Source organism: Ochotona princeps, chromosome 18 (genome assembly GCF_030435755.1).
Source record: "Ochotona princeps isolate mOchPri1 chromosome 18, mOchPri1.hap1, whole genome shotgun sequence".
NCBI lineage: Eukaryota > Metazoa > Chordata > Mammalia > Lagomorpha > Ochotonidae > Ochotona > Ochotona princeps.
In genome coordinates this window covers 32,552,405-32,576,523 of record NC_080849.1, presented here as the reverse complement: position 1 = coordinate 32,576,523, position 24,119 = coordinate 32,552,405, and the positions used below count along the sequence as shown (strand labels likewise).

The window sequence follows — 24,119 nt, the reverse complement described above, 5'->3', positions numbered from 1 at the left end:
ACAATTCCAAGCATTCCAGTGCTATCCTCATTTTCCTCACTGCTAATTCAAATTTAAACTTTAATACTTTGGCAAATGCTGCTTTTAAAAAAAGATTTATTTATTTTTATTGGAAAGGCAGATTTACAGAAAGAAGGAAAGACAGAGAGAAATATCCATCCGCCGATTCACTCCCCAACTGGCCCCAACGGCTAGAGTTGAGCTGCAGCTGGGCAGACCTGAAGGGGGGAGCCGGGAACTAATTTTTCCAGTGTCCCATGCGGGTGCAGAGTCCTGAGGCTTTGGGCCATCCTCTGCCGCTTTCCCAGGCCACAAGCATGAGGTGGGATGGGAAGTAGAGCAGCCTGGACACGACATAGTGCCCATATAGGATGCTGATGCATGCAAAGTGAAGATTTAGCCACTAGGCTATCATGCCAGGTCCAGCAAATACTGTGTTTTTAAAATACCGTTGACAGGCAGAGAGAGAAGAAACTGAAAAGTTCAGGGAGGAGAGAGAGATCACAACAGTCAGGGCTGGGACAGCCAAAGTCAGGAGTCTGGAACTCTCTCTAGGTCTCCCAGATGGGTGGCAGGGGTCCCACTTGGGTCATCCCACAGTGCTTTCCCAGAGCAGGAGGAACAGCCTGGACTCAAACCAGTGCTCCTAATCGGCTGTATGAGTGACACTGCAGGCAGCAGGCTAACGCACTCTGTTATAACTCAGGCCCCAGATTTGGGTTCTCCCACTTTAAGAGTGTATACCATTTGAGGGCCCGGCAGCGTGGCCTAGCGGCTAAAGTCCTCGCCTTGAAAGCCCCGGGATCCCATATGGGCGCCGGTTCTAATCCCAGCAGCTACTCTTCCATCCAGCTCCCTGCTTGTGGCCTGGGAAAGCAGTTGAGGATGGCCCAAAACCTTGGGACACTGCACCCATGTGGGAGACCTGGAAGACAGGTTCCAGGTTCCCGGCTTCGGATCGGCGCGCACCGGCTTGTTGCGGCTCACTTGGGGAGTGAATCATCGGATGGACGATCTTCCTCTCTGTTTCTCCTCCTCTGCGTATATCTGGCTGTAATAAAATGAATAAATCTTTAAAAAAAAAAAAACAGTGTATACTATTTGAGCACAAAATTCCTAACCTGGGCCCAATCCAGTTGCCCAGGGCCTAAGGTCCTCACCTTGAACACACCAGGATCCCATATGGGCACTGGTTCTAATCCCGACAACCCTGCTTCCCATCCAGCTCCCTGATTGTGGCCTGAGAAAGCAGTCAAGGACGGCCCAAAGTGTTGGGACCCTGCACCCGCGTGGGAGACCCAGAAGAGCTCTTGGCTCCTGGCACAGCTCCGGCTGTTGCGGTTGCTTGGGGAGTGAATCATCTGATGGAAGATCTTCCTCTCTGTCTCTCCTCCTCTCTCCAAATATCTGACTTTACAATAAAATAAAATAAACCTTAAAAAAAATTCCTAACGTTTGGTAAAACACTTAAAATATAATGCTGGCAAAAGGTAAAGCGCACAATGCATTGAAAGATCTAAACTAGTTTTTAGCCTCAGTTCCAGGATTGGGAAGCAGCTCATTTTGCCAGGAACCTGAAGCGTTCATGAAAGCAGAAGAGACAACAAAAAGTAGAATTGGTTACTGCAAAGTGGCTTGTTTACCCATTTGGCTACCATCATTCTACAGTTTTGTCCAAGTTCACAGGAAAAAGTCGGGTTTGATGTTGTGGCACGTAAGCATGTGTGACTCCATTTTGGCTCCATCTCTGGGGTCAGTGAAGGAGCAAGGGGAAACCAATGACTTTCCATAAATTAACTCGGGACAATGCAGGCAGAATTGAATTAACTGTTCAACTTCAATGGCTTCTATTTACGATTATGACCGTGGTGTTGAGGATTTTAACCAAAGATGACAATGATGGCAGTTGCTTTAAACTAAAGTTGCTCGAGGGCGCTGAAGAGTTCCTTTAGTTCCTTTCACGACGCTGTGACCCCACAGCGTGGGGACAAATTCTGGGATTGAAAGACCCATGAGGAAGATTTTTTTTAAAATGTAGCGATTAACCTTATTGAAACACCCTAGGTACATGCTTCTATTTCCTTTTTTTCAAGGATATCAAAAGCCCCCTCCCCCCGCAGTTTTTTCCACACGAAACCAAAACCCAAATCACCACATCCTGATAGAATTGAAACATCCTAGCAAGGGCAGACAGTAAAAAGCCTGAACGTTTCAACGGGGGTGGGCGGTGGAGGTGGAGGTGGAGGTGGTTACTTGAGCAGGAAAAGGGGTGTCCCAGGAAAGGCGGCGCGCGGCCGGTGACGTCACGGCTTGCCAGGCAACGGTTGCTATGGAGCCTGCGGACCTCGCCCCGCTCCGCGACCCCGTGTCCGCGGGCCTCCGCGCGGGGCAGCTGCCGGCGGCGGGATCCCGGAGCACCGCGAGCCTCCGGTGCCTCCCCGCCCTGGGCTGAGGAGCATGGCGCATACCGCTTCCATTTGTCTACAGGTCTCGGAAGCGAGGGCGCCAGCGGCCGGCGGGGGGGGGGGGTTACCACGCGGGGACAGCTCTCTACCCACCCGTGACGCGAGAGCAGGTCGAACCACAGCAGCGCTCTGCGCCGGCGGAGGGGTGGCGGTACAGGGGGCCATGCGAGGATGCTGGCCCGGCCCCCGGGGAGCGAGAAGAGCCGGTGCCTGATAGGCGACCAAAGCCGGGGAGGCCAGGGCGGCACCACAGGCGGGCTTTTCTGGCCCCACCCCGGCTGGTGCGGCCCCGCCCCTTGTCCTGCCCCCTTTCCCGGCGTGAGCCGCTTCCTGTCGTGATTCCCCGCCCTCTCCGAGAGCGCGCAGGCTGTCGGGCGCCGGGCCCCGTCTTCTTCACGTGGGAGCAGCATGGCTCCGCCCCGTGCGGCCCCGCCCGTTTCCCCGCCCCTTCCTGACGTGTCCCCCTCCCCCTCCGGGTGCGCGCTGGGTGTCGGGCCCGGGCCCCGCCTTCCCGTGGGAGGAATACGGCTGCGCTCCGCCCCGCTCCGAGCGGCCCCGCCCCCTTCCCGGCGTGAGCCGCTTCCTGACGTGATTCCCCTCCCCCTCCGGGTGCGCGCAGGGTGTCGGGCCCCGGGCCGCCACCGCCACCTTGGCCGCTGCTTCTTCTCCCGGCTCTGCCGCCTGTGCCATCTTGTGTCATGGCCGAGGAGCTTTCCACGGCCACATCTTACACCGAAGATGATTTCTACTGTCCCGTCTGTCAGGAGGTGCTCAAAACGCCGGTACGGACCTCGGCCTGTCAGCACGTGTGAGTAGACGCCCCCCTCGGCCGCGCGGATCCGGGGTTGGGGGAGGTCGTTTGGGCCTGGGCCCCTGAGCTCTAGCATGGCGGGAGCCCCCCGCGGCCTGCCCGGGAACCAGTTCCTGGGCCCCTCGGCTCCTAGGCTACCCTGCATTGGAGGCCTGGGTCCGCGTCCCCCGGGCCCGAGCCCTTGGGTACCCGGGCTTCCGGGGACCAGAGCCGGGCGCGGGGCCCTGGCTGAGGGGGCTGCAGAAGCCGGAGACCCCTGCGGCGCCGCCGGCCTCAGTAGGCCGGGACGAATTGCGGGCAACGTGGAGCCTTTTTGTTTCCTAGCAACCCGGGCGCAGGCTGCGGTGTCGAGTGTCAAAACCGGTCGGAGGCCCACCCGATCACCTTGCCCCGTGTCCTAAACTTTTTTCTGCTTTCAGAACCTCGGTTCATCTCTTCTAGATCCTGGATCTCTTGCTTAACTTTGATCCTGCTGTGCAGGTCGCGTTCCAAGGGCTTGTCTACGCTTAACATAGAGTGTATGCTAAAATGGGTCTAGAGTGAGTGTCACTTTCCGCTGTGTTCCCGCTAACAATTTCCGGGCATTGAAAAGAGTTTCCTTTGTTTTAGCCTTCTGCTTATTGGTTGCTGCAAGGCTGGGGCGGAGAAGAGGTGTGTGAGGAGCTGTGGCCTGACTGCGGCGCAGGCTGGGGGTGTGGGAGGTGTCTGGGATTAGGTGTGGGTGCTGGGTGCCTGTGTTGGGTAGGCCCTTGGAAGGCCGGTTAGAAGATGCCCCTCTTCGGAAGGTGGGTGGAGAGCACTTCTGGCCAGGGAGTCCCCTGGGAACCTGTTCAGGAAGCATACCAATGTACTGGCTCCATTGCAAAGGAATTTCTGGCAGGTGGAATCTGCAGGTCTTTATTTAAAAAAAAAAATGCACTCACACTTGAATGTTCTGCGTGGCTGAAAGCAGCAGAAAAGAATTGAACCGGTTCCTAAATATATTTATCTGTTCTTGGACAGGTGGGCTGCCAATAGTTTATGCAGAATGGGTTGCTGTTGGGTTTTTTTTTTTTTTTTTTTACAATCTTTACATAGTTAATTAGGGTAAAAAGGTTCAAGGGCTACAGGAAAATGGGTAAGACTATTATTTCCATATTGTTTCTTTCATATGTCTGAGGTAAACGGAATATTGAGGGAGAAACCCCACCCAGTCTCCCACCCACCCCAGGTCCCGGATGTGGGGCATGCTCCGAGGGTCTTGCTTAAGTGGTTTGATAATTCACCAGTTATGAATTGCTGCCAATCTTGCCACTCCAGGCACGATGAGGTCTTTGAAGAATCCACTGACTGACATAGTCCATCATAGAGTCTCCATTTGTCCAGTCTTTCACTGCCAACATATAGCTGAGGTGGTTGATTGACTTGTTCTGTCCTCCGTCATTTCATGGTCAGGGTTCTGAGTCCAGCAGTTCAATTGGGGGGATCCCCAAAGAAATCTTGTCTGAGGTGTTCCCAGACCAGATTCTTATATGTACTAGCAAGCACAGGGCCCGGCACAGTCCATCGCCCCGATCAGCTGGTGGTTGCAATTGTTGGGTTGGTTCTGTTTCTAGCTCTGTCCTCCACTGGAACCAATGGGTGTTGCAGTCCATCCTGGTTCTGCCCAGCACACACTCGGCCCTCACATAAACCAGTGGGAGCTGCAGCCTAGTTGGAGTGACCCACAATAACCCCTACCAGGCCTGCTCCCTACCCTGGTTTGCCAGCATGTATACAGCAGACTAGTCCAGTCTGTCCCACATCCCATTCAGATAGAGGAGGAGAGACAGAAAGATCTTTCATCCGATGATTGACTCCCCAAGTGAGCACAATGGCCAGAGCTGAGCCAACATGAAGCCAGGATTCAGGAACTTCCTCCAGATCTCCCACAGGGGTGCAGGGTGCCAAGGCTTTGGGCCTTCCTTGCCTGCTTTCCCAGGCCACAAGCAGGGAGCTGGATGGGAAGTGGAGCTGCTGGGATTAGAACTGGCGCCCATATGGGATCCCGGTGCGTTCAAGGTAAGGACAATGGGTATATAGTTCCATCTAATCAGCTCCACTATCCAGCCCTCACGGATGTTGTTGGGTACCTCTCTGTCTTAGCCACCCCAGCCCCTGTCCTAGTTTTCATGCCCTCCCATGGGAGTGGTAACCCAAGAGAGAGGAGCCCACTATTTCCCTCCCAGGCCTCTCCCACTCCCAGATTATGCACTCTGTGGTTTAACTTGACAGAATTAGCCCCCAGTGCCAGCTTTTGCCAGCTGATGCTGCGGCTAAGTCCAGACAACTCTCATCCACTCTAATTGTAGATTGCACCAGTAGGAACAATCAGCCCAGCCTGGCTTTTCCCTGATCTAGTCCACATGAGGCCCACAGGTGTTATAGCCCTGCCCCATCCCAGCTTATGCTCTCCAGTGGGAATAGCTGTCCAGCAAGGGAACCCCCCCCCATGTTCCCCCTTCCAGTTCCGCCCCCCTCTTCCTGGTTCTCACGTGTGCTGTTTGGTGCTGCAGTGACATCTGGCACAGGCAACCTCACCTTGACATTCCGTATTGTGCACTGGTTTTTGTTGGGACCGAACCTGCCTCGACCCACACTCTGTTCTGGTGCTCGGATTCACCAGTGAATGACGTGAACTGATTCAGCCTGGTCTGCCCCCCACCCATGCCAAATGTATGCCAGTGGGACACTTTCCATGAACTCTTCTGGGCTGTTTCCTGTCATGCTTCTTGCGCTTACCTGCCAGGTCTGTGTCCTGCCAGAGGAGTTGCCCAGGCTCCTCCATCAGAACCTCTCCCACTGCCGGATTTCGCGCATACCAGGGGGTCCGTGAGCTAGCCCTACTCAGTTCACCTCCTGAAAAATATGGAACGCTTCACAAATTTGCGGTTATCCTTGTGCAGGGGCCATGCTAATCTCTGTATAGTTCCAATTTTAGTGTATGTGCTGCCGAAGCGAGCATGGCTGTTGGGTTTTTAATTGCAAACTTCATCACTATAGTTGTTTTTCTCTCAATCTTAAGTGTACTGTTTGTGTTATTCCTGAGCTGTTGCTTATATGAACCAAGAATATGTGGCTTTTCAGGCTACAGATTAGGCCAGTTGTGTTTTTGCACTATTGGAAGGTGAATTGGTCTGAGGTGTCCAAGGCACACTTTATTATCCTGCCTTTTTTTTTTAATTGTTAATGCATCTGTATGTCGTTCTTATATTTAAAATAAAATTCCAAGTATTGTGCTGGCAGTGAGTGGAAAAATGAAAGGAAGGTTGGGCAAGAGAAGGTGTTATAGTAACTCCTAATAGTATGTATATGTGGCAGATTGTTTTTCTGGACAAAATCATCTCACTTATCCTTAAAGTTATTAACCTCACAGAACTCATTGCAATTTTTAGCTCTCCTCAAAATTTTATATAGAAGCAGTAGTCCACTTCTCTTGTGTGATAGTTTATTTAAATCCAGGACTATAATTTGGCTTGATATCAGGATTATGGAAAAAGAAAGGGAAAATTTTTTTAAAATTCAGGATCTTTCTCAGATCAACTCACTGGGTTTAGACATGACCAAGTAGGCTTCCATTCTCACTGCTCCATCACCTGTAGTAGTTGCTTTGTCGTCCTGGCTGAACAATGGTCTAAGTTAAGTGAAGGGAAAAAAAATCTCTTATTTGGAGAGGTTGGGTGTTGAAACAGATCTTGATTGGCTGAAAGGAGTTTTTGGGGAGATGAAGAGAATCTTTCTCCTTAAAAAAAAAATTAACTCATTTGAAAGAAAGAGACTACGCCTACAAATGCCTGCCTTTTTTTTTTTTTTTTTTTTTTTTTACGATTTATTTGAAAGGCAGCACTGGGCTATCCTGAAGCCAGGAGCACAGAACTCATCCTGTGTCTTCCAGGTGGTGGCAGGCACTCAAGGATTCGTGCATCACCTACCGCGTCCCAGAGGAAGCTGAGTGGGAGCGGAGCTGAGACCCAGGCACTTTGATATGAAGTGTGGAAATCTCAACTGCTGTGCCAAGTGCATGTCTCAAGAATAGGTATAAAGTAATAGGGTTTATTGTGTCATTTGGTTTTTTCATTTTCATGAAGGTCAGGGTCGGTATCTTTAAACAAGTTTGTAGGAATGTGGTGATAAGCAGTTTCGGGTCATTGTAGATCTGTTAGAAATTATGTTTTCCTCAATCATTAGGTGATACTGATTATTCAAGTCAAAAAAGCAAATTCTTTGTCGTTAATTAGCAACTGCCAAAATGTAAGTTTCCATTTAATCCGTACTCATCCCTTCCAATCCCTTCCAACAGTATTGTTAGATTGTGCTGTGTGCCTGATATTGAATGCGGCGTTTCCCTAAGGACCATTATTAGCGTAATGGAGGAGGCCTATGAATGATAATGATACGGAGGTGTTTTAGGTAGAAAATTATATGTTAGTATCAAGAGGGCAGGGATCCAGAAAAACTGAGTGTAGGGACAGTTTCTTGGATGATAAGCATTTGTGTGTAAGGTTGTTGTAAGCCCTTTTCGGGTTTATGGGGGAACAGAAGGGCAAGGGGTACGGTGTGAAGGATGACTCTGACCCTCTCTCAGTTTGTCAGAGCCAGCGGGGATAGTGGAGATGGAGCTTGGTAGGAACTCACTGTGTAAGCCCTTTGGAATGTTGTCCTCGAAACCAGAGACCTACTAGATAATTTTTGGTAGGGGAGCAGCATAGCCACATTTCCATTGTAGAGAGTTTACTTGTGTGGCCTGTCTTACTGATTGTGGTAGGATTAGTGAAGAGGGTGGTGGCATGTTGATGTGTCAGGGAGAGAAATAATTAGAACCTCAGTAATGTAATGGTAGTGGAAATTGAGAGAAGAGATTTCTGTTCTTTGAAGGAAATTGTATAAAAATTTGATGAGTATGGGGCAGACACAATGGCTTAACTGACTAACCTTTCACCTCCAAGTACTGGCATCCGATAAGAATGCCAGTTCCTGTTTTGGGTGCTCCACTGCCTATCCAACTCCCTGCTTATGGCCTGGGGAAGCAGTCAAAGATGGCCGAAAACCCTGGGACCCTGCATCTGTGTGGTTGACCCAGAGGCGGTATCTGGCTCCTGGCTTCAGATCTGCTCAGCTCTGGCCTTTGTGGCCATCTGAGGAGTGAAGCAGCAGATGGAAGATGTTTCTCTCTGTCACTCCTTTTCTCTATAAATCTTGTTTTTCTAGTGAAAGTAAATAAATCTAAAAAAAAAAAATTGGTTATTGTAGTATGTTCAGTGATTATAAGGATTTTTTAAAAGTTCGTAGAAAAGAATTAAAAGTATTTATTTTGTTAAAACTGTGAAATTGTGTTGTTTTTTAATACCCATTTCCCATAAGCCTTTGAAAGTATCATGTGTGTACTGAAAGACAGGTCTGTAGTATATTAGCTAAATCTGTAACTGATTGTTGTCCCTTAGGGATGTATATAAACTGACAGATAAATGCTAGTCCACATAGGAGAAAGTATTTGGAGAATACAGATTTAAATGTTAAAAAAATTGCAGTTTGAGGAAGAATGGACTGAAGAATAGGAAGAAAACCAGAGTAGAGCATGGCAGTGAAATTGTAAGGAAAATAGTGTCAGATGCTTGTGAGTTACGAGATATTTTAAAAACATGAAGACTTAACATTAAAGTTGAACAGATGTTCAAATTAAGGCTTTAGAAGAAGAAAAAAAAAATAGAGTGGCCTAGGAGTAAGGTGTATGTCTCTTTTGGAGATAGTAATCTTTATCATCTTTGGTTTACTGCCCAAATGCCTGCAGCTGCCAGGGCTGGGCCAGGCCAGAGCCAGGTGTTGGGACTCAATCTGGGTCGTCCAGTGTGAGTGACAGGCCCCAGCAGTTGAGCCATCACCTGCTGCCTGCCAGTGTGTTCCTTAGCGGGAAGCTGGAATCCATAGTGGAACCAGGTCGTCTCCTGTGGGATTCAGCCCTCCCAAGTGGTGTCTAACCACTGTGCCAAACGCCCACCTCCAAATTTCTTGAAATACCCTTGTAGTTATTTATATAGTAGCATCATTTAAAATTATGCTGTTTAAATTATGTAACTAGAAAAACAGTTTTAAGTCCTGGAGACTAATTAAAAACCTCCACTTTTTTTGCTTTTCAAGTTTTGTGAAATATGTTTTTTATTACAAACTAAAAAATAAAGGTGCCAAATTTTTCATTTCTATTAAAGGCAGTAGCTGGATGGGTGAGAATGTTATTTTTCTCTCCATATGAACCAACTGTTGAGAATAAAAACAGAAATTCATCTGGCATCTACTACTTGAAGTTGAGAAAAGTTTAAAGATGTTATTTTAGTTTGCTTTAGGGTATTTCACTATTCTAGTAATGTACGCTCCTTTGATATGTCTAATAGTTTTAATCTTGATTTTTATTTTTTGCCTTTCTGCTTTTAAAATATACTGTCTAGCAGGTTCATGCAGGTTGGCCCAAGGCAAAATGAGGATAAACAATTCTGTGTCTAAAGAAAAACCCTTGATGGCATAGAGGAAGGAGCAGTAAAACCGGAGGTGAAAGAACTGTGTCCTCTTACCATAGTTTAGAATCAGAATATTTATAGGACTCGTTGATTCGGACTGCCGTTAAGTCAAATGGGTTGAATTGTGAGCTTTAAAGGCAGCAACCATAAGTTCATTGACTGATTGAGCCTTCTGTACACATTTAGTTTTTTTATTGAGCTAAGGAATGAAAGGGTTTGAGTTGAGACCACATATTACTAACTACATTATTTGGTCAGGTTTTTTAACTCTGTTCTGTTTTCTTGTACATAAAACAAGTATAAAAACACGCCACATATTTCACAGGGTGCTTGTTTTTTCAAAAGACCAAGTAAGATTTTATATTTGTGTGTAATAGTAATGACCTTATAAGTTGTGTTTTACAGTTTTCAAAACATAAAAATGTAAAATTTAGATTATTAAATAAAAAGGAAACTTTCAAAATTTGGGTCCAGAAATGTAATGCTAAAGAAATCATTATGAATAATAATAAGACCCCCAGTGTAACCCAGTACTGCAGATGCTACAACAGATTGTTATGCAGTCCATTGCCATCAGCAAAACCTGTTTTCTGTTCATTGTCTGCCATTTGCAAATTTAATGTCTTTTCTTTCTTAACTAAGTACCTGTGCCCTGTGGCCTTAGGTTTCATGGTTGGAGGTGTAACAGGAAAATGAGCAGAATTTTTTTTTTCCTTCACAGTTTCCTTCTATCAATACATTGGAAGCTTTCACCTTATTGAAACACATTTATTTGTTATTCGAATGAAAGAATCATAGAGACAGGTAGGAAGGAGAGTGCTGCTTTCCCAAGTGGCTGCAGCAGTCAGGGTCGGGGAGCCAAAGCAGGAGTTGAGTATGGGATGCTGGTGTTGGAGCTGCTGAGCCACAACACTGCTCTGAAAGCTTTCATGTTCTTATTTAAAGGAAGCCCTTTACTGCTTCTCTTTGGCATATCTGAATGGCCAGCTTCATTGCTCTTGTGCTTTGGTGCCATTATTAAAATAAAGCAAACACTGCAATACCGAGAGAGAGCCGATCTGGTAAACAGGATGGCTGCTAGGAGGTTGTTAGGTAGGCATTGGCTGCAGCATGTATGCACTGGACAAAGAAATGACGCAGGTGGGAAGTGTGAGATGTCATATACTTTAAGCAGCATGCAACCGAGAACTTATGAATTCTGTTTGTTTCTGTGATTTTGCACTCCAGTATTATTGGTCCAGAGTTGACCATGGGTAACTGAAGCTATGAAAAATAAAGCCATGGATGGGACAGCTATGAATTTTTCCTTTTATGAAATGCATACTTAATATTATTTCTATGTGTATTTTGAATATTTTCTGGTTTTTAAAAAGTTTTAAAATTTTGTGTTTTACAGTAAGCCATGTATCTTTCCCAGGGGTGCTGTAACAAATTGCTACAAATGTGGTAGCTTAAAGCAAGATCAATTTATTTTCTCACAGTTAAGAGGCTGTAATTCTCAGTTTTAGTGGGCCAAAATCAGGGCGTTGTCAGGGCCATGTTCCCTTCTGAGGCCCTCGGAGGAGCTCAGTCACTCAGATCTCATCCATGAGTTCACAGGGGTTCTCTGTGTCTGAATCAAATCTCCATGTGCTCTCACTTAAAAAGACACTTACATGACACTTAGTTCCCACTTGGATAATTCTCAGCTAATATCTCAAAATCCTTAGTGTAATTTAGACCTATGTAAGGTATTTACTCAACTTTTCTGAGATTATAAAGTGTATATATCTTTGGATGACCATTTAGTTTACTGAAATTCTGTAATTTGTTTTGACGTAATTTTGAAGACAGGAAACATATTAAGGTTTGTGTACTGTTTAATTGCTCCATTGCGATTTATTCAGAACTGTCTTGTCTCCATAAATTTGATTCTTGCACATTTGTTAATTGCTTCTTGATTTTTAGGCTGTATTCTTACCAGCCTAGAGCTTTCCTTGTTAGTTTTTACCATCTTTTTAAAATAAAGACCTATAACATAATTATCTTTGAGAGACTTTGTAATTAACTAGCTAAAATCTTTCTTAATTACATTTTGCAGTGACGTCCTAAGTTAATTTTGAACGTGATTGCTTTTTGTGTTTTTCCTTGCATTTTTGATAATTTCACTGGTTCATATTAATATAGTAACTTCATTATTATTATTTTTGATAATCCTACATAGTTGATTAGGGTACAAAGGGTCAAGGGCTACAGGAAAGTGGGTAAGACCATTGTTTTCACACTAATATCATTCCCCCTCCCCCCCGGATCTGGTGTCAGGGGAAAAACAAAGGGAGAAGCCCCCCCCAGCCTCCCACCCATCCCAGGTCCCCAATGTGGGGCATGCTCAAGTAGTTTTGATAGTTCAACAGTTCTGAATTGCGGCCATTCTTGCCTTAAAGAGTTACTATTCAACTAACTCATACTATGTAGTTTTGGGAGGTTAATTTAGTCTTGTCTTTCCTTTCCCTTCCTTGGCAGAATTACAGAGAGGGATAAGAAGAGATAGAGAGGTCTTCCCTCCACTGATTCTCTCCCCAAATGGCCACAGCTGCCAGAACTGGGCCAGGCTGGAGCCAGGAGCTTCTTTCCAGAGTCTCATGGAAGCTTTATTTATTGATCGATTTAATTTGAAAGGCAGAATGACACAGAGGGAGAGACAGATCTTCATCACCTAGTTCATTATTCCCATGCTGCAATATCTAGGACTAGTCTAGACTGAAGCTGGGAGCTGGGAACTCCATCCTGGTTTCCCAAAAAATAGCAGGAACCCAACTGGCTGATCCATCACCTGCTGCCACCAAGGGTGCACATTAGCAGGAAACTGGAATTGGACTGGGGCTGGGACTCAAACCTAGGCCCTCTGATATATCATCTGGTGTTCACTTTTGGCCTCTGTATGGACCCCTAACCCCTAGATTGATTGGCTGGTTGATTTGCAAAATAGAACGGTAGATCTTCTGTTTGCTAGTTTGCTTCTCAAATATCTGCTATCATTTCTCTTCTATCTTATTTAAGACTTACATATCTGATTGTAAGTAATATTTGTGAATTTACATTTCTCCCTGGCTTGCCTTGAAGTTCTGAGTCGCTGCAGTACTTCAGTTAAAAATAATTAGATGTGGGGCTCGGCAGCGTGGCCTAGTGGCTAAGGTCCTCGCCTTGATCCCATATGGCCGCTGGTTCTAATCCCGGCGGCTCCACTTCCTCTCTGACTCTCCTCAGTATATCTGACTTTGTAATAAAAAAAATAAGTCTCTAAAAAAAAATAATTAGATGTGTGCTATATTTGAAGATTTATTTATTTTTTTATTGGAAAGGCGGATATACAGAGAGGAGGAGAGACGGAGAGAAAGATCTTCCTTCCAATGGTTCATTCCCCAAGTGGCGGCAATGGAGTTGTGGAGCAGAGCCAATCCAAAGCCAGGAGCTAGGAGCTTTTCCGGGTCTCCCACACAGGTGCAGGGTCCCAAGGCTTTGGGCCATCCTTGACTGCTATCCCAGGCCACAAGGAGGGAGTTAGATGAGAAGCAGGGCTGTCAGGATTAGAATCAGCGCCCATATGGGATCCTGGCGCATGCAAGGCGAGGACTTTACCACTACGCTACCGCGCGAAGCCCAAAATGTGCTTTATTTGGATACAATCTATTAGATGATGACCACCGACCGCCCGCCCGCTGGTGGAATAATATCAGCGAGTTGTTCAGAGTTGTAATGGATACTTTATTGGAAAATCCACTCCTGGGCCCCCTTCGCGCAGAGGGGAAAGAGGAGGGAGGCGAAAAGGGCGACTGAGATAGGGGTGGAGGAGTTTTATAACCCCTCAGACACATGGGCAGGGAAAGGGGCTGTCCGAGCCCCCAAATATGTAAGGAATGTCCATTTAGGTGTGCCATTGGTCAGTGGGAATCCCACCAGGTCAGTGCCGTAACTGGCTCCGGTGGCTCCTTTGTTGCAGGCTGAGGCCTGGGAAATATGCTGGGCTGGAGCAGACCAGCCCCCGTCTCCAGTGCCCTGGGCAGCCATCACAATCATTTTGAAACAGTCAGCACTGTATTTGAAATTTTGAAAAGTGATTTGGTGAATTAGTATTCAAAATAGTAAATTTTCTGAATGTTTCTAATTTGCAAAATATGATTTACTTTTTTTATTCAATTACCTTTTTGGGGGTGTTTGTTGAAAAAATACTTTGTAGATTTTCATAATTAAATTTTTTTTTAAGATTTATTTTTATTACAAAGTCAGATATACAGAGAGGAGGAGAGACAGGAAGATCTTCCGTCCAGTGGTTCACTCCCCAAGTGAGCCCAACGGGCCGGTTCTGTGCCGATCCGAAGCCGGGAACCAGGAACCTCTTCGGGGGTCTCCCACAGGGGTGCCGGGGCCCAAGGTCCCAATGCTTTGGGCCGTCATCAGCTGCTTTCCCAGACCACAAGCAGGGAGCTGGATGGGGGAAGTGGAGCTGCTGGGATTAGAACTGGCGCCCATATGGGATCCGCTGCCGGGCCCAGTAATTAAATATTTTTAGAGCCTCACATTCCTGCCTGGTCTAAGCACTGTCTCTTTTAATATTATATTGGGGCCTGTTCCGATCCGGTCTGCTTCACTTCCGATCTAGTTCCCTACCCCAGTGTTCCTGGGAAAACTGTGAAAAACTCCTCTGGTCCTGCTTCCATGTGGGAGCTCTGGCAGGAGGGAGGGAGCTCCAGGATCCTGGCTTCAGACCTGCCCAGCTTCAGACATGGGGAAGTGAACCAGCACAGAGATCTCTGTCTCTCCCTTCTCTTCAAACCTGCCTTCCAGATAAAAATAAATAAATCTTTAAAATCTTTAAGAATAAAATGATTGTGTTTATAAAAAATATATTGTTTGAAACTGTAAAGGTGTTATATTAAATTTTTTTTAAAATCAAATGATCTCCCTTAATTTTTATTCCTCTTGCCAGAGGTATAACTACTGGTAAGAGAATACTTGATGTTCTTTACAAACATACGCATAATTTAAAAAACCATAAAGATTCATATAGCACACTGTGTGACATGGCATATTTTCAATCAACAGAATATCATAGCATACCATCACATGTAGATATGCATACATCTTCCATATTTCTTTACTCCTTTATGTAACTTCTTTTGAAAATTTTACTATAGGAAAGCACTAGGATTAGAGAAGCTGCTGTGTATGTGTTTATCTCCTAGCATTTTAATATTTTAATATATTAAAATACACATGCAAAAATCAAAAACTCCTTGTCACCTAGTAATATTATCACTTAGTAATACTTAGTAATCACGTACTGTCAATAAAATTTAAAGTTGTCATGCATATTATCACTTCGTATATCCTTGTCTCTATATTACTTGGTAACCATCATTGAGTTTGTCTTTTCTGACATTTTAAACACGTACTAATATGAGCAAATACACTCAAGTTGCTCTCCCCTTGTTTTACACAAATGATAGCATATTGCACATTTTAAAATGCATTTTGATGTATTTGCTTTAAAGTTTTCCCTAAGGAATATAGATATTATCAATAAGGATGAACTATATTTTCATGAGTAAGTTTTTTTAAAGGAACCTTTAAAAATTTAAATATGAAAACATATGTATAACTAATATAGAGATTGCTTTGATCATGTAACATTTGGATACTGTACCCCAACCTCAGTTTTTCTGTGAACATAGGTTTTATTGTGATTTTGCATAATTGTTATTTTTAGGAATATATATGTGTATGTGAAAACAGACCCTTTAAAAGATATTTGAGAGAATCTGTAAGTGCTGGCTTTTCTGGCTTTTTTATGACTTTTAAGAGAAAGTTGATAGTAGTACTAACAGTAGATAAAGCTTAATTAAAATAACATTACAATGCAGAGACATTTCATAAGGGAAAAAAAATCAAACCACTGTAACTTTATACATGGGGGATGTGGGCCGTATCGGAGTGCTTGAGTTCAGTTTCTGACCCCTGATCCTCACTAGCTTCCTGTGGGTGCACACCCTAGGAGAGACGCAGGAGGGAGGTCTCAAGTAGTTGCATAGGACTGGATTGAGTTACCTCTCTTTGGCTAAGTCGTTTCCTGGCTTTTGGAGGCATTTCAGGAAAAACAGTGAAGAAGCTATGGCTATTTCTTGCTCTCTGAGTCTCTTGAATAAAATTAAACTGCATAGATGAAAAGTGACAGAATTATAGGGAGAAATTAGTAGGACCACAATCATTATGATGTATTTAAATTTACCTCTTTGTGGAAGTGCTTTGCAGTGGAGATTATGTAATTGAGAGGATACTCTAAGAACGGATTTGAATGTTCAACCCTAGACCATGTTAACAAATTACTGGGAGGAAGCTTATTGTCACCCAGTGGATGCCAGAGCATTTGATAGATTTCAGCCTTTTTATTTTTTTATTTTTTCTTTTTTTTTAAAGATTTATTTATTTTTATTACAAAGTCAGATATACATAGAGGAGGAAAGACAGATAGGAAGAGCTTCCGTCTGATAATTCACTCCCCAAGTGAGCCGCAACGGCCAGTGCTGCGCCAATCCGAAGCTGGGAACCAGGAACCTCTTCCAGGTCTCCCACGCTGGTGCAGGGTCCCAAAGCTTTGGGCCTTCCTCAACTGCTTTCCCAGGCCACAAGCAGGGAGCTGGATGGGAAGTGGAGCTGCCGGGATTAAAACCAGCACCCATATGGGATTCTGGTGGGTTCAAGGCGAAGACTTTAGCCGTCAAGCCATGCCGCCGGGACCCATCAGCCATTTTATTTTAAAACTGTAGCACAGCAAGCTTTTGTTCTAGCTCTCCTAAAACCTGTACCAATATATGGAGTAGTAAACTTCAGAGACCTTTCTAGTCAAAAGCCAGACAAAGGTGTCTACATCAGTCCTAACAGTCAACATTGTGTTTTTCAGATTTTAGGCAATTCAGTGAGATAAGAGGAAATAAGATATACAGAATTGGAAAGGGAAGAGAGAAAATTGTCATTTGTAGATAAGAATATCTATATGTAAAACTGAAGAGAAACAATTGATTACTAGAATATATAGCACAGCCTCTTAATGGAAGGAAATATGAAAATGTTTTAAACCAGTAGTAGATAAAATTTTAATACAAAACCTTATTTGCAACATCTAGGATAAGCTTAATAAAAGTATGCAAATTTCTTAAAACTGTAAACCCTGGATCTATAGCCTAGTGGCTAAAATCCTTGCCTTGCACACCTGAGATTCCATATGGGCTCTGGTTCGTATCCAAGCTGCTTCACTTTACTTCCAGTTCCCTGCTTTTGGCCTGGGAAAGCAGTGTAGGACAGCTCAAGGCCTTGGGACCCTGCACCCATGTGGGAGACCCGGAAGGAGCTCCTGGCTACTGTCTTCAGATCGCTTCAGCTCCAGCCGTTTCAGCCACTTGGGGAGTGAACCAGTGAATGGAAGATTTTCCTCTCTGTCTCTCCTCTCTCTACATTTGCCTTTCCAATAGAAATTAATAAATCTTTTAAAAAGCTGCAAAACTTCATGGAAAAGCTTTTTATAAAAGAACTGAGTATGAAGACTCATACTAATGGATGGAAAAATTAAGAAGTTTTTTTTTTTTTTTTTAAAGATTTTGTTATTATTGGAAAGCCGGATATACAGAGAGGAGGAGAGACAGAGAGGAAGATCTTCCGTCCGATGATTCACTCCCCAAGTGAGCCGCAACAGGCCGGTGCTGCGCCAATCCAAAGCCGGGAACCAGGAATCTCTTCCAGGTCTCCCACGCGGGTGCAGGGTCCCAAGGCTTTGGGCTGTCCTCAACTGCTTTCCCAGGCCACAAGCAGGGAGCTGGATGGAAGTGGAGCTGCTGGGATTAGAACTGGCGCTCATATGGGATCCCGGGGCTTTCAAGGCGAGGACTTTAGCCGCTAGGCCACGCTCTTGGGCCCAAGAAGTTTTTTCAAGGCAGTAAAAGTAACTTTCAGGGCCCAGCGTGAGTAGAGGTTAAAGGCCTCACCTTGGGTTCGGGCCTTGGGTTTGGGGGCAAGTGCTGCTCCTCACAGTGTGGCGGCTGTGGGGGCTGCCCCTGCTGGGTCGGACCCAATGCTGGGGGCTCACGCAAAAGACACTGCCGCAAGGCAGTGAACTAGTCCTCGGCCTTACCCAGAGCGGCCAGTGCACCATGTGGTGCCAGGCTTTGCCTGCTGGCCGCCCGGCGGCAAACTCTGGGGTTTTTTAAGATATGTTTGCTGCCTGGGGACACCCATGACTAAGTCCAATTTTGGTGTAGGTGAGTAGTGAATTTTGGGTGATTCCCAGTGACAGGGTCATGGAGGCATGCGTGGGGACTGAGACCTGGTGGTTTGGAGGCAAGTACCCAGGAAACAATTATACACCTACCCAATTCGGAATACAGAAATGGCCTGTTTGCCTAGAACATCACTGATTCACGTACCAGCCCACACCAATACTATGGATGGGGGCCTCTTTGGCAGTGATGGGTACCATTACCCAACTGGTGGAGTGGTGGAGTGGTCACATTTGGCAGGGTCAAAACCGTATCTAGCACGTGAGAGAACTTGGTCTGGGGGTAGACTCTATAGGGTTGTGTGGGCCCAACCCTGTGGAAATACACCCTACCAAGGTTGAGGTTCCCACCAAGGGGCGCGTGGGCTGGAATGGGGGCTGCGTTCTATCTAGGAAACAGTTGCAGTCACCTGAGGCACTAGTGTGGGCTGGGATTGGATACACCAACACCATCTGGTGTCATGGAGAACCAGGGTAGATGTGGGACTGACTAGGCTGGGTCTCAACCCCCTACTGAGCCATGTGTGAGCTCTATGTGGGTATGGACGAGCCATGGCTGGGCTGAAACATCCAACAACAAGAACCAGAATGGGGTGAAAGCCAGCCGGGAAAAGAGTAGGGTTGGCTCAAGGACCCCCTGGTATGCGCAAAATCTGGCATTGGGAGGGGTTCTGATGCAGGAGCCTGGGCAACTCCTCTGGCAGGACACAGTCCCTGCAGGTAAGCGCAAGAAGCATGACAGGAAACAGCCCAGAATAGGCCATGGAAAGTTTCCCACTGGCACACATTCGGCATGGGTCAGGAGCAGACCAGGCTGAATCAGTTCATGTCATCCACTGGCAAATCTGAACACCAGAACAGAGTGTGGTTTGAACTCAGTTTGGTTGCGACAAAACCAATACACATTATGGAATGCCAGGGTGAGGTTGCCTGTACTGGATTTGACTGCAGCACCCAACCAGCACATGTGAGATCCAGGAAGGGAGGGATAGAGCTGGCAGGGGGATTGAGGGGCTGGTCCCCTCGCCGGAGAGCTACTCCCACTGGAGAGCATGGGCTGGGATGAGGACAGACCAGACTAAGCAAGGCTGCAACACCTGTGCGCTGCATGTGGACTAGATCAGGGAAAAGCCAGGCTGGGCTGATTATTCCTGTGGGTGCAAGCATAAATTAGAGCGGGCGAGGGATGTTTGGGCTTGGCCGCAGCATCAGCTGGCAGAAGCTGGCACTGGGGACTAATTCTGTCAAGTCAAACCACAGAACCACATAAAGAGTGCATAAACCGGGACTGAGAAAGACCTGGGAGGGAAAAAGTGGGTTCCCCCTTCCTGGGTCACTAGTCCCGCGGGAGGGCATGAAAACTAGGACGGGGGCTGGGGTGGCTAGACAGAGAGGCACTCAACAACATCCATGAGGGCTGGATGGTTGAGTTGGTTAGATGGAACTAAGCTTTAATACCCATTGACAAGTACAAGAGCCAAATGGGATGGGGGACAGACTGGTCTACTGCTACACATACTGGCAAACCATGGTAAAGGGTGGGCCTGATGGGGGTTATTGTGGGTCGCCCCGACTAGGCTGCAGCTACCACTGGTTGATGTAAGGGCCGAGTATGTGCTGGGCAGAACCAGACTGGACTGCAACACCCATTGGTTCCAGTGCAACTCGGAACTGAAAACAGAACCAACCCAGCAATTGCAACCACCAGCTGATCAGGGTGATGGACTGTGCCAGGCCCTGTGCTTGCTAGAACATACAAGAATCTGGTCTGGGAATACCTCAGGGTTTCTTTGGAGATCTCCCCAATCGAACAGCTGGACTCAAAACTCTAACCAGGAAAGGACAGAAGACAGAACAGGTCAATCATTCATCTCAGCTATATGTTGGCAGCGAAATATGGGGCAAACGGAGACTTTATGATGGACCATATCGATCAGTGGACAACCTCATCGAGCGAAACTGGCAGCGATTCATAACTGGAGAACTGTTAAAACCACTTGAGCAAGAACCTCAGAGCATGCCCCACATCCGGGACTTGGGGTGGGCGGGAAACCAGGTGGGGCTTCTCCCTCAATATCCCCCTTTACCTCAGATATATGATGGAAACAATATGGACATAATAGTATTACCCACTTCCCTATACCCCATGAACCTTTTTTTTTTAACTGCAATTAACTATGTAAAGATTGTCAACAACAATACGATAAAAAAAAAAAGTACAAAGCACAAAAAAAAAAAAAAGTCCTCACCTTGAATGCGCCGGGATCCCATAGGGGCACCAGTTCTAATCTCAGCAGCTCCACTTCCCATCCAGCTCCCTGCTTGTGGTCTGGGAAAGCAGTCAAGGAAGGCCCAATGCTTTGGGACCTGGAAGAGGCTCCTGGCTTTGGATTGGCTCAGCTCCAGCCTGGCTGCTTGGGGAATGAACCATCGGAAGGAAGATCTTCCTCTCTGTCTCTCCTCTTCTCTGTATATCTGCCTTTCCAATAAAAATGAATAAATTTAAAAAAAAAAAGTAAGTTTCAAGAAGATTTTTTGAAAGATGCTTTTTCAAAGTTATGAAGGGGGTAGGCATCATGGTATAGTGAGTGAACCCACCACTTGATATGCTGGCATGCCATATTGAAGTCCCCGGGGTTGAGTCCCACCTCCATCTCTGAGCCTGTTTCCTGCCAGTGTGACATGCTAGGAGGCAGCTAATGAGTGCTCAAATACGATTCCCTGCCACCCACTTGAGAGGCTCATAGAGCTCCTGGCTGCCCAGTTGTTGGCATTTAGGAGTGCTTTCTCTGATGTTCTGCCTTTTAAATTTTGCAAAAATTACTAATGAAGAATCAATGAGATTTTTACTTAAAAAGCTTAACTTAAAAATGATAGTTGTGGAATTTTGGATGTAAAGCTCAAAATAGAGGCCGTCGTCCTGCAATGGGCTGAGTAGCTAGCTGCTTGACACACCTTTATTCCATGTTGAAGTGCTTGGGTTTGATTCGGCTTCGCCTGCTCAGTGGGAGGCTTTGGCCGGGTCAAACCCCAGCTATTATTGGCATTTGGGGATTGATCCAGTGGGTGGGAGTTGTGTTTGTCCCTGCCTTGCAAGTAGTCTTCAAGCACTGAAAGAGGGTAATGCAAGTGATTGAGAGGGGCAAAGATTGAAGTAACACTGAGATTTTTGAAATACTCTAAGGACTTTGATACGTAATATTGGTATTTTAAAAATTTGAATTGACACTTGCATATAATTATGAGGTGCAACTTGATATTTTTATTTTTTGAAGATTTATTTGAAAGACAAAGTTACAGAGAAGGGATGGCAGAGAGACAGATCTTTCATCCTCTGGTTCACTCGCTAAAGGGCTACAGCAGGGGGAGTGGGTCTGGTTCTAAGCCATGAGCCAGCAGCTTGTTACAGATCTGTCTGTGGCTCTGGGGGTCCCAGGGACATGGGCCGACAGTGCTTCTAGGCACATTAGGAAGCTGGGTCTGAGGTGGAACACACATGCTCACTGCACCACCAGTCCTGATGGTTATCAGTTTGACAAGTAAATATTGGGTGTCAGGGTATTTATTTGGCATTGCTTTGATTCCTGGTTTTGGTGACTATTTTTGATATTTTAAATTATGATCTTAATTGGTAATCACTTCTAATGCTATTTGAATGACATTTGACTATTGATACTACACTTTCCTAACAGATAGTAAGATAACTGACATTTTACATACCTTTTAATCCTGTGAGCAACTCTCAGTTGTAGCTTTATGATGAATTAAATTGATATAAGAGAGAAATGATTTCGTCAATGGAACAGTTAGGAACTCAGATTCTATGATCTGCTACTACACTGTCACTTTTCAACTTACATTAGTATGATTGAGGAGTATTGATATTTTTGTCTTTCTGGGTGATTGCATTAAATGTTTGTTTATTCTTGGTCTCCGATGAAGCTCTCTGGTTTATTTGGTAGGGATTAGACAAGAAATCAATAGTTAGATTCATTTGGTTCTAATAAGTTGGTTATCAGATATTTAGAACTGGAAGTATTCTGATTTTCAAATTATATTTTCATGTACACTGTTGCTGAACAAATAAGTTTGGGTGACATTTATGTTTTTCCTTTCCAAAGAAGTCTGTTAACTTTCTTTGACCTAATCAGATTTTGTAGAGCTTTTCTTTGTGTGTGTGGTACTGTATGAACAGCTTTTATTGTTTACCACGTGAATTGGAGGCCACTCCCTCTGACCATTCACTGTCATGAAAAAGCAAACATTTTAATGTAAACAGTTTGAGCAAAGCTGATTTGGTCCTTGTTCCCATTTTGTACTGGGAGGATGGAGATGCAGTGTTCATATAGCTACAAAATGGCAGAACCAGATCAGATCCAATTCTTCCTTTGTAACATGCTTCCTCTGATAATGTTATATAATATTAATGTTTGTCTTTAATACATTATGTTAAAAAGTTATAAAGTAGACTTGTGGTTCCTTTATATTTTCCTTCTAGTCCATTATTTTATGGCCTTTGAAATACATATGTGTTCTTAAGTTTGGGATAGCCTAGCTTATTCAGCACAAGTGCAAATTCGTAATCACCTGTGTTTAAAAATAGAACTGAAAAGGATTTTTTTTCTGTATTTAATGTGTCACAAATGTTTGGCTTAGTTTCTGTAGAAAATGTTTCCTGACTGCAATGAGAGAAAGTGGAATACATTGTCCCCTGTGTCGTGGAAATGTGACTAGAAAAGAAAGAGCATGTCCCGAACGGGCCTTAGACCTTGAAAATATCATGAGGAAGTTTTCTGGTAGCTGCAGATGCTGTGCAAAACAGGTAGAGTAACCGTGACGGAGCTCCTCTTTGAAAACCAAATTTCTACTCTGAAATCCCTGTTTGACTTTTCTTGGTGGGTGATGTTTTCAACAGAAATAAGTTATTTAGCTTGGTTTAGAAGTTAAGGCCAAAAATTTTGTAATTTGCAGATCTTACTATTTTATTTTTTTTTAAAGATTTATTTATTTTATTACAAAGTCAGATATACAGAGAGGAGGAGAGACAGAGAGAAAGATCTTCCATCTGATGATTCACTCCCCAAATGAGCCGCAATGGCCAGTGCGCGCCGATCCGAAGCCGGGAACCAGGAACCTCTTCTAGGTCTCCCACACGGGTGCAGGGTCCCAAGGCTTTGGGCCGTCCTCAACTGCTTTCCCAGGCCACAAGCAGGGAGCTGGATGGAAGTGGAGCTGCTGGGATTAGAACCGGCGCCCATATGGGATCCCGGCGCATTCAAGGCGAGGACTTAGGCCACTAGGCCACGCCACCGGGCCCAGATCTTACTATTTTATAAACTTAATGAGAACAGAAATGAAAAGGTGAAATCTTTGATTTTGCCATAATTTGCAGCATGGTGTTTTCCCAAAGTAATCAATCATTGATTACTTACTAAGTTAATTAAAAAGCAATAAGCTCTTTTAAGCCCCATTCTGGCCTACATTCTGTTCTTAAGTATTATTTTCGAGCAGTGATATCATTATTGCAACTTTTCATCCCAAATATTAAGTTACTGAGTATTTATCTAGGAAATCACAAAATATTTGGTAAAACAGTTAAGTTTTAAGAAATGTGGGAAGATCAGATCCAATCCAGATTTAATTGTTCTTTTGTTTGGTGAAATACAGGAATGAGATTTTTAAGTGTAACTGTGTGTCTGGATTTATCACGCGTTTTTTTACCCCTTGATAAAAAGTTCAGTGAGCAAAACCACTTGCTATTTTATGCTCTCACACAAGCCCGACCTGCTTTGCCTCTCTTTGAGGAAGGTATTTGACAAGCAGTGAAGTAGTTAGAAAACATACACGAGAAGTTCTGACTTTCTCCCTTGTGAGAAACTGAAAAATATTTTAAATGTTAACCTGGGAACTTAAGTTTTTAAAAGCCCTTTCTAACTCTAGCATGTTGCAGTGATTAAAGAATCATGGCATGAATTAACCTGAAAGTACTTTTGATTTTTTTTTTCGATTTT

At 45.0% G+C, this 24,119-nt stretch overlaps 1 protein-coding gene and 1 non-coding gene across 5 annotated transcripts in view; one reads left to right on the top strand and one right to left on the bottom strand.

Moving 5' to 3' along the window:
• Positions 1-2,340: 2,340 nt before the first annotated feature.
• Positions 2,341-24,119, top strand: part of RNF138 (ring finger protein 138) — a 29,091-nt gene continuing 7,312 nt past the window's right edge. The window contains exons 1-3 of one of the 4 annotated variants that reach the window (XM_058677130.1): positions 2,341-2,616; positions 3,085-3,273; positions 22,765-22,930. In XM_058677130.1, coding sequence (XP_058533113.1) covers positions 3,164-3,273; positions 22,765-22,930 — 276 coding nt within the window. In that variant the 5' untranslated portion in view covers positions 2,341-2,616; positions 3,085-3,163. Of the gene's footprint in view, positions 2,617-3,084; positions 3,274-3,695; positions 3,816-22,764; positions 22,931-24,119 lie in introns of those variants that run through there. The other 3 variants (XM_058677129.1, XM_058677132.1, XM_058677131.1) reach the window with 3 other exon arrangements.
• On the bottom strand, positions 6,157-6,259 carry LOC118758112 (U6 spliceosomal RNA). Its single transcript, XR_004995539.2, has one exon. It is a non-coding gene; the product is annotated as a U6 spliceosomal RNA (small nuclear RNA).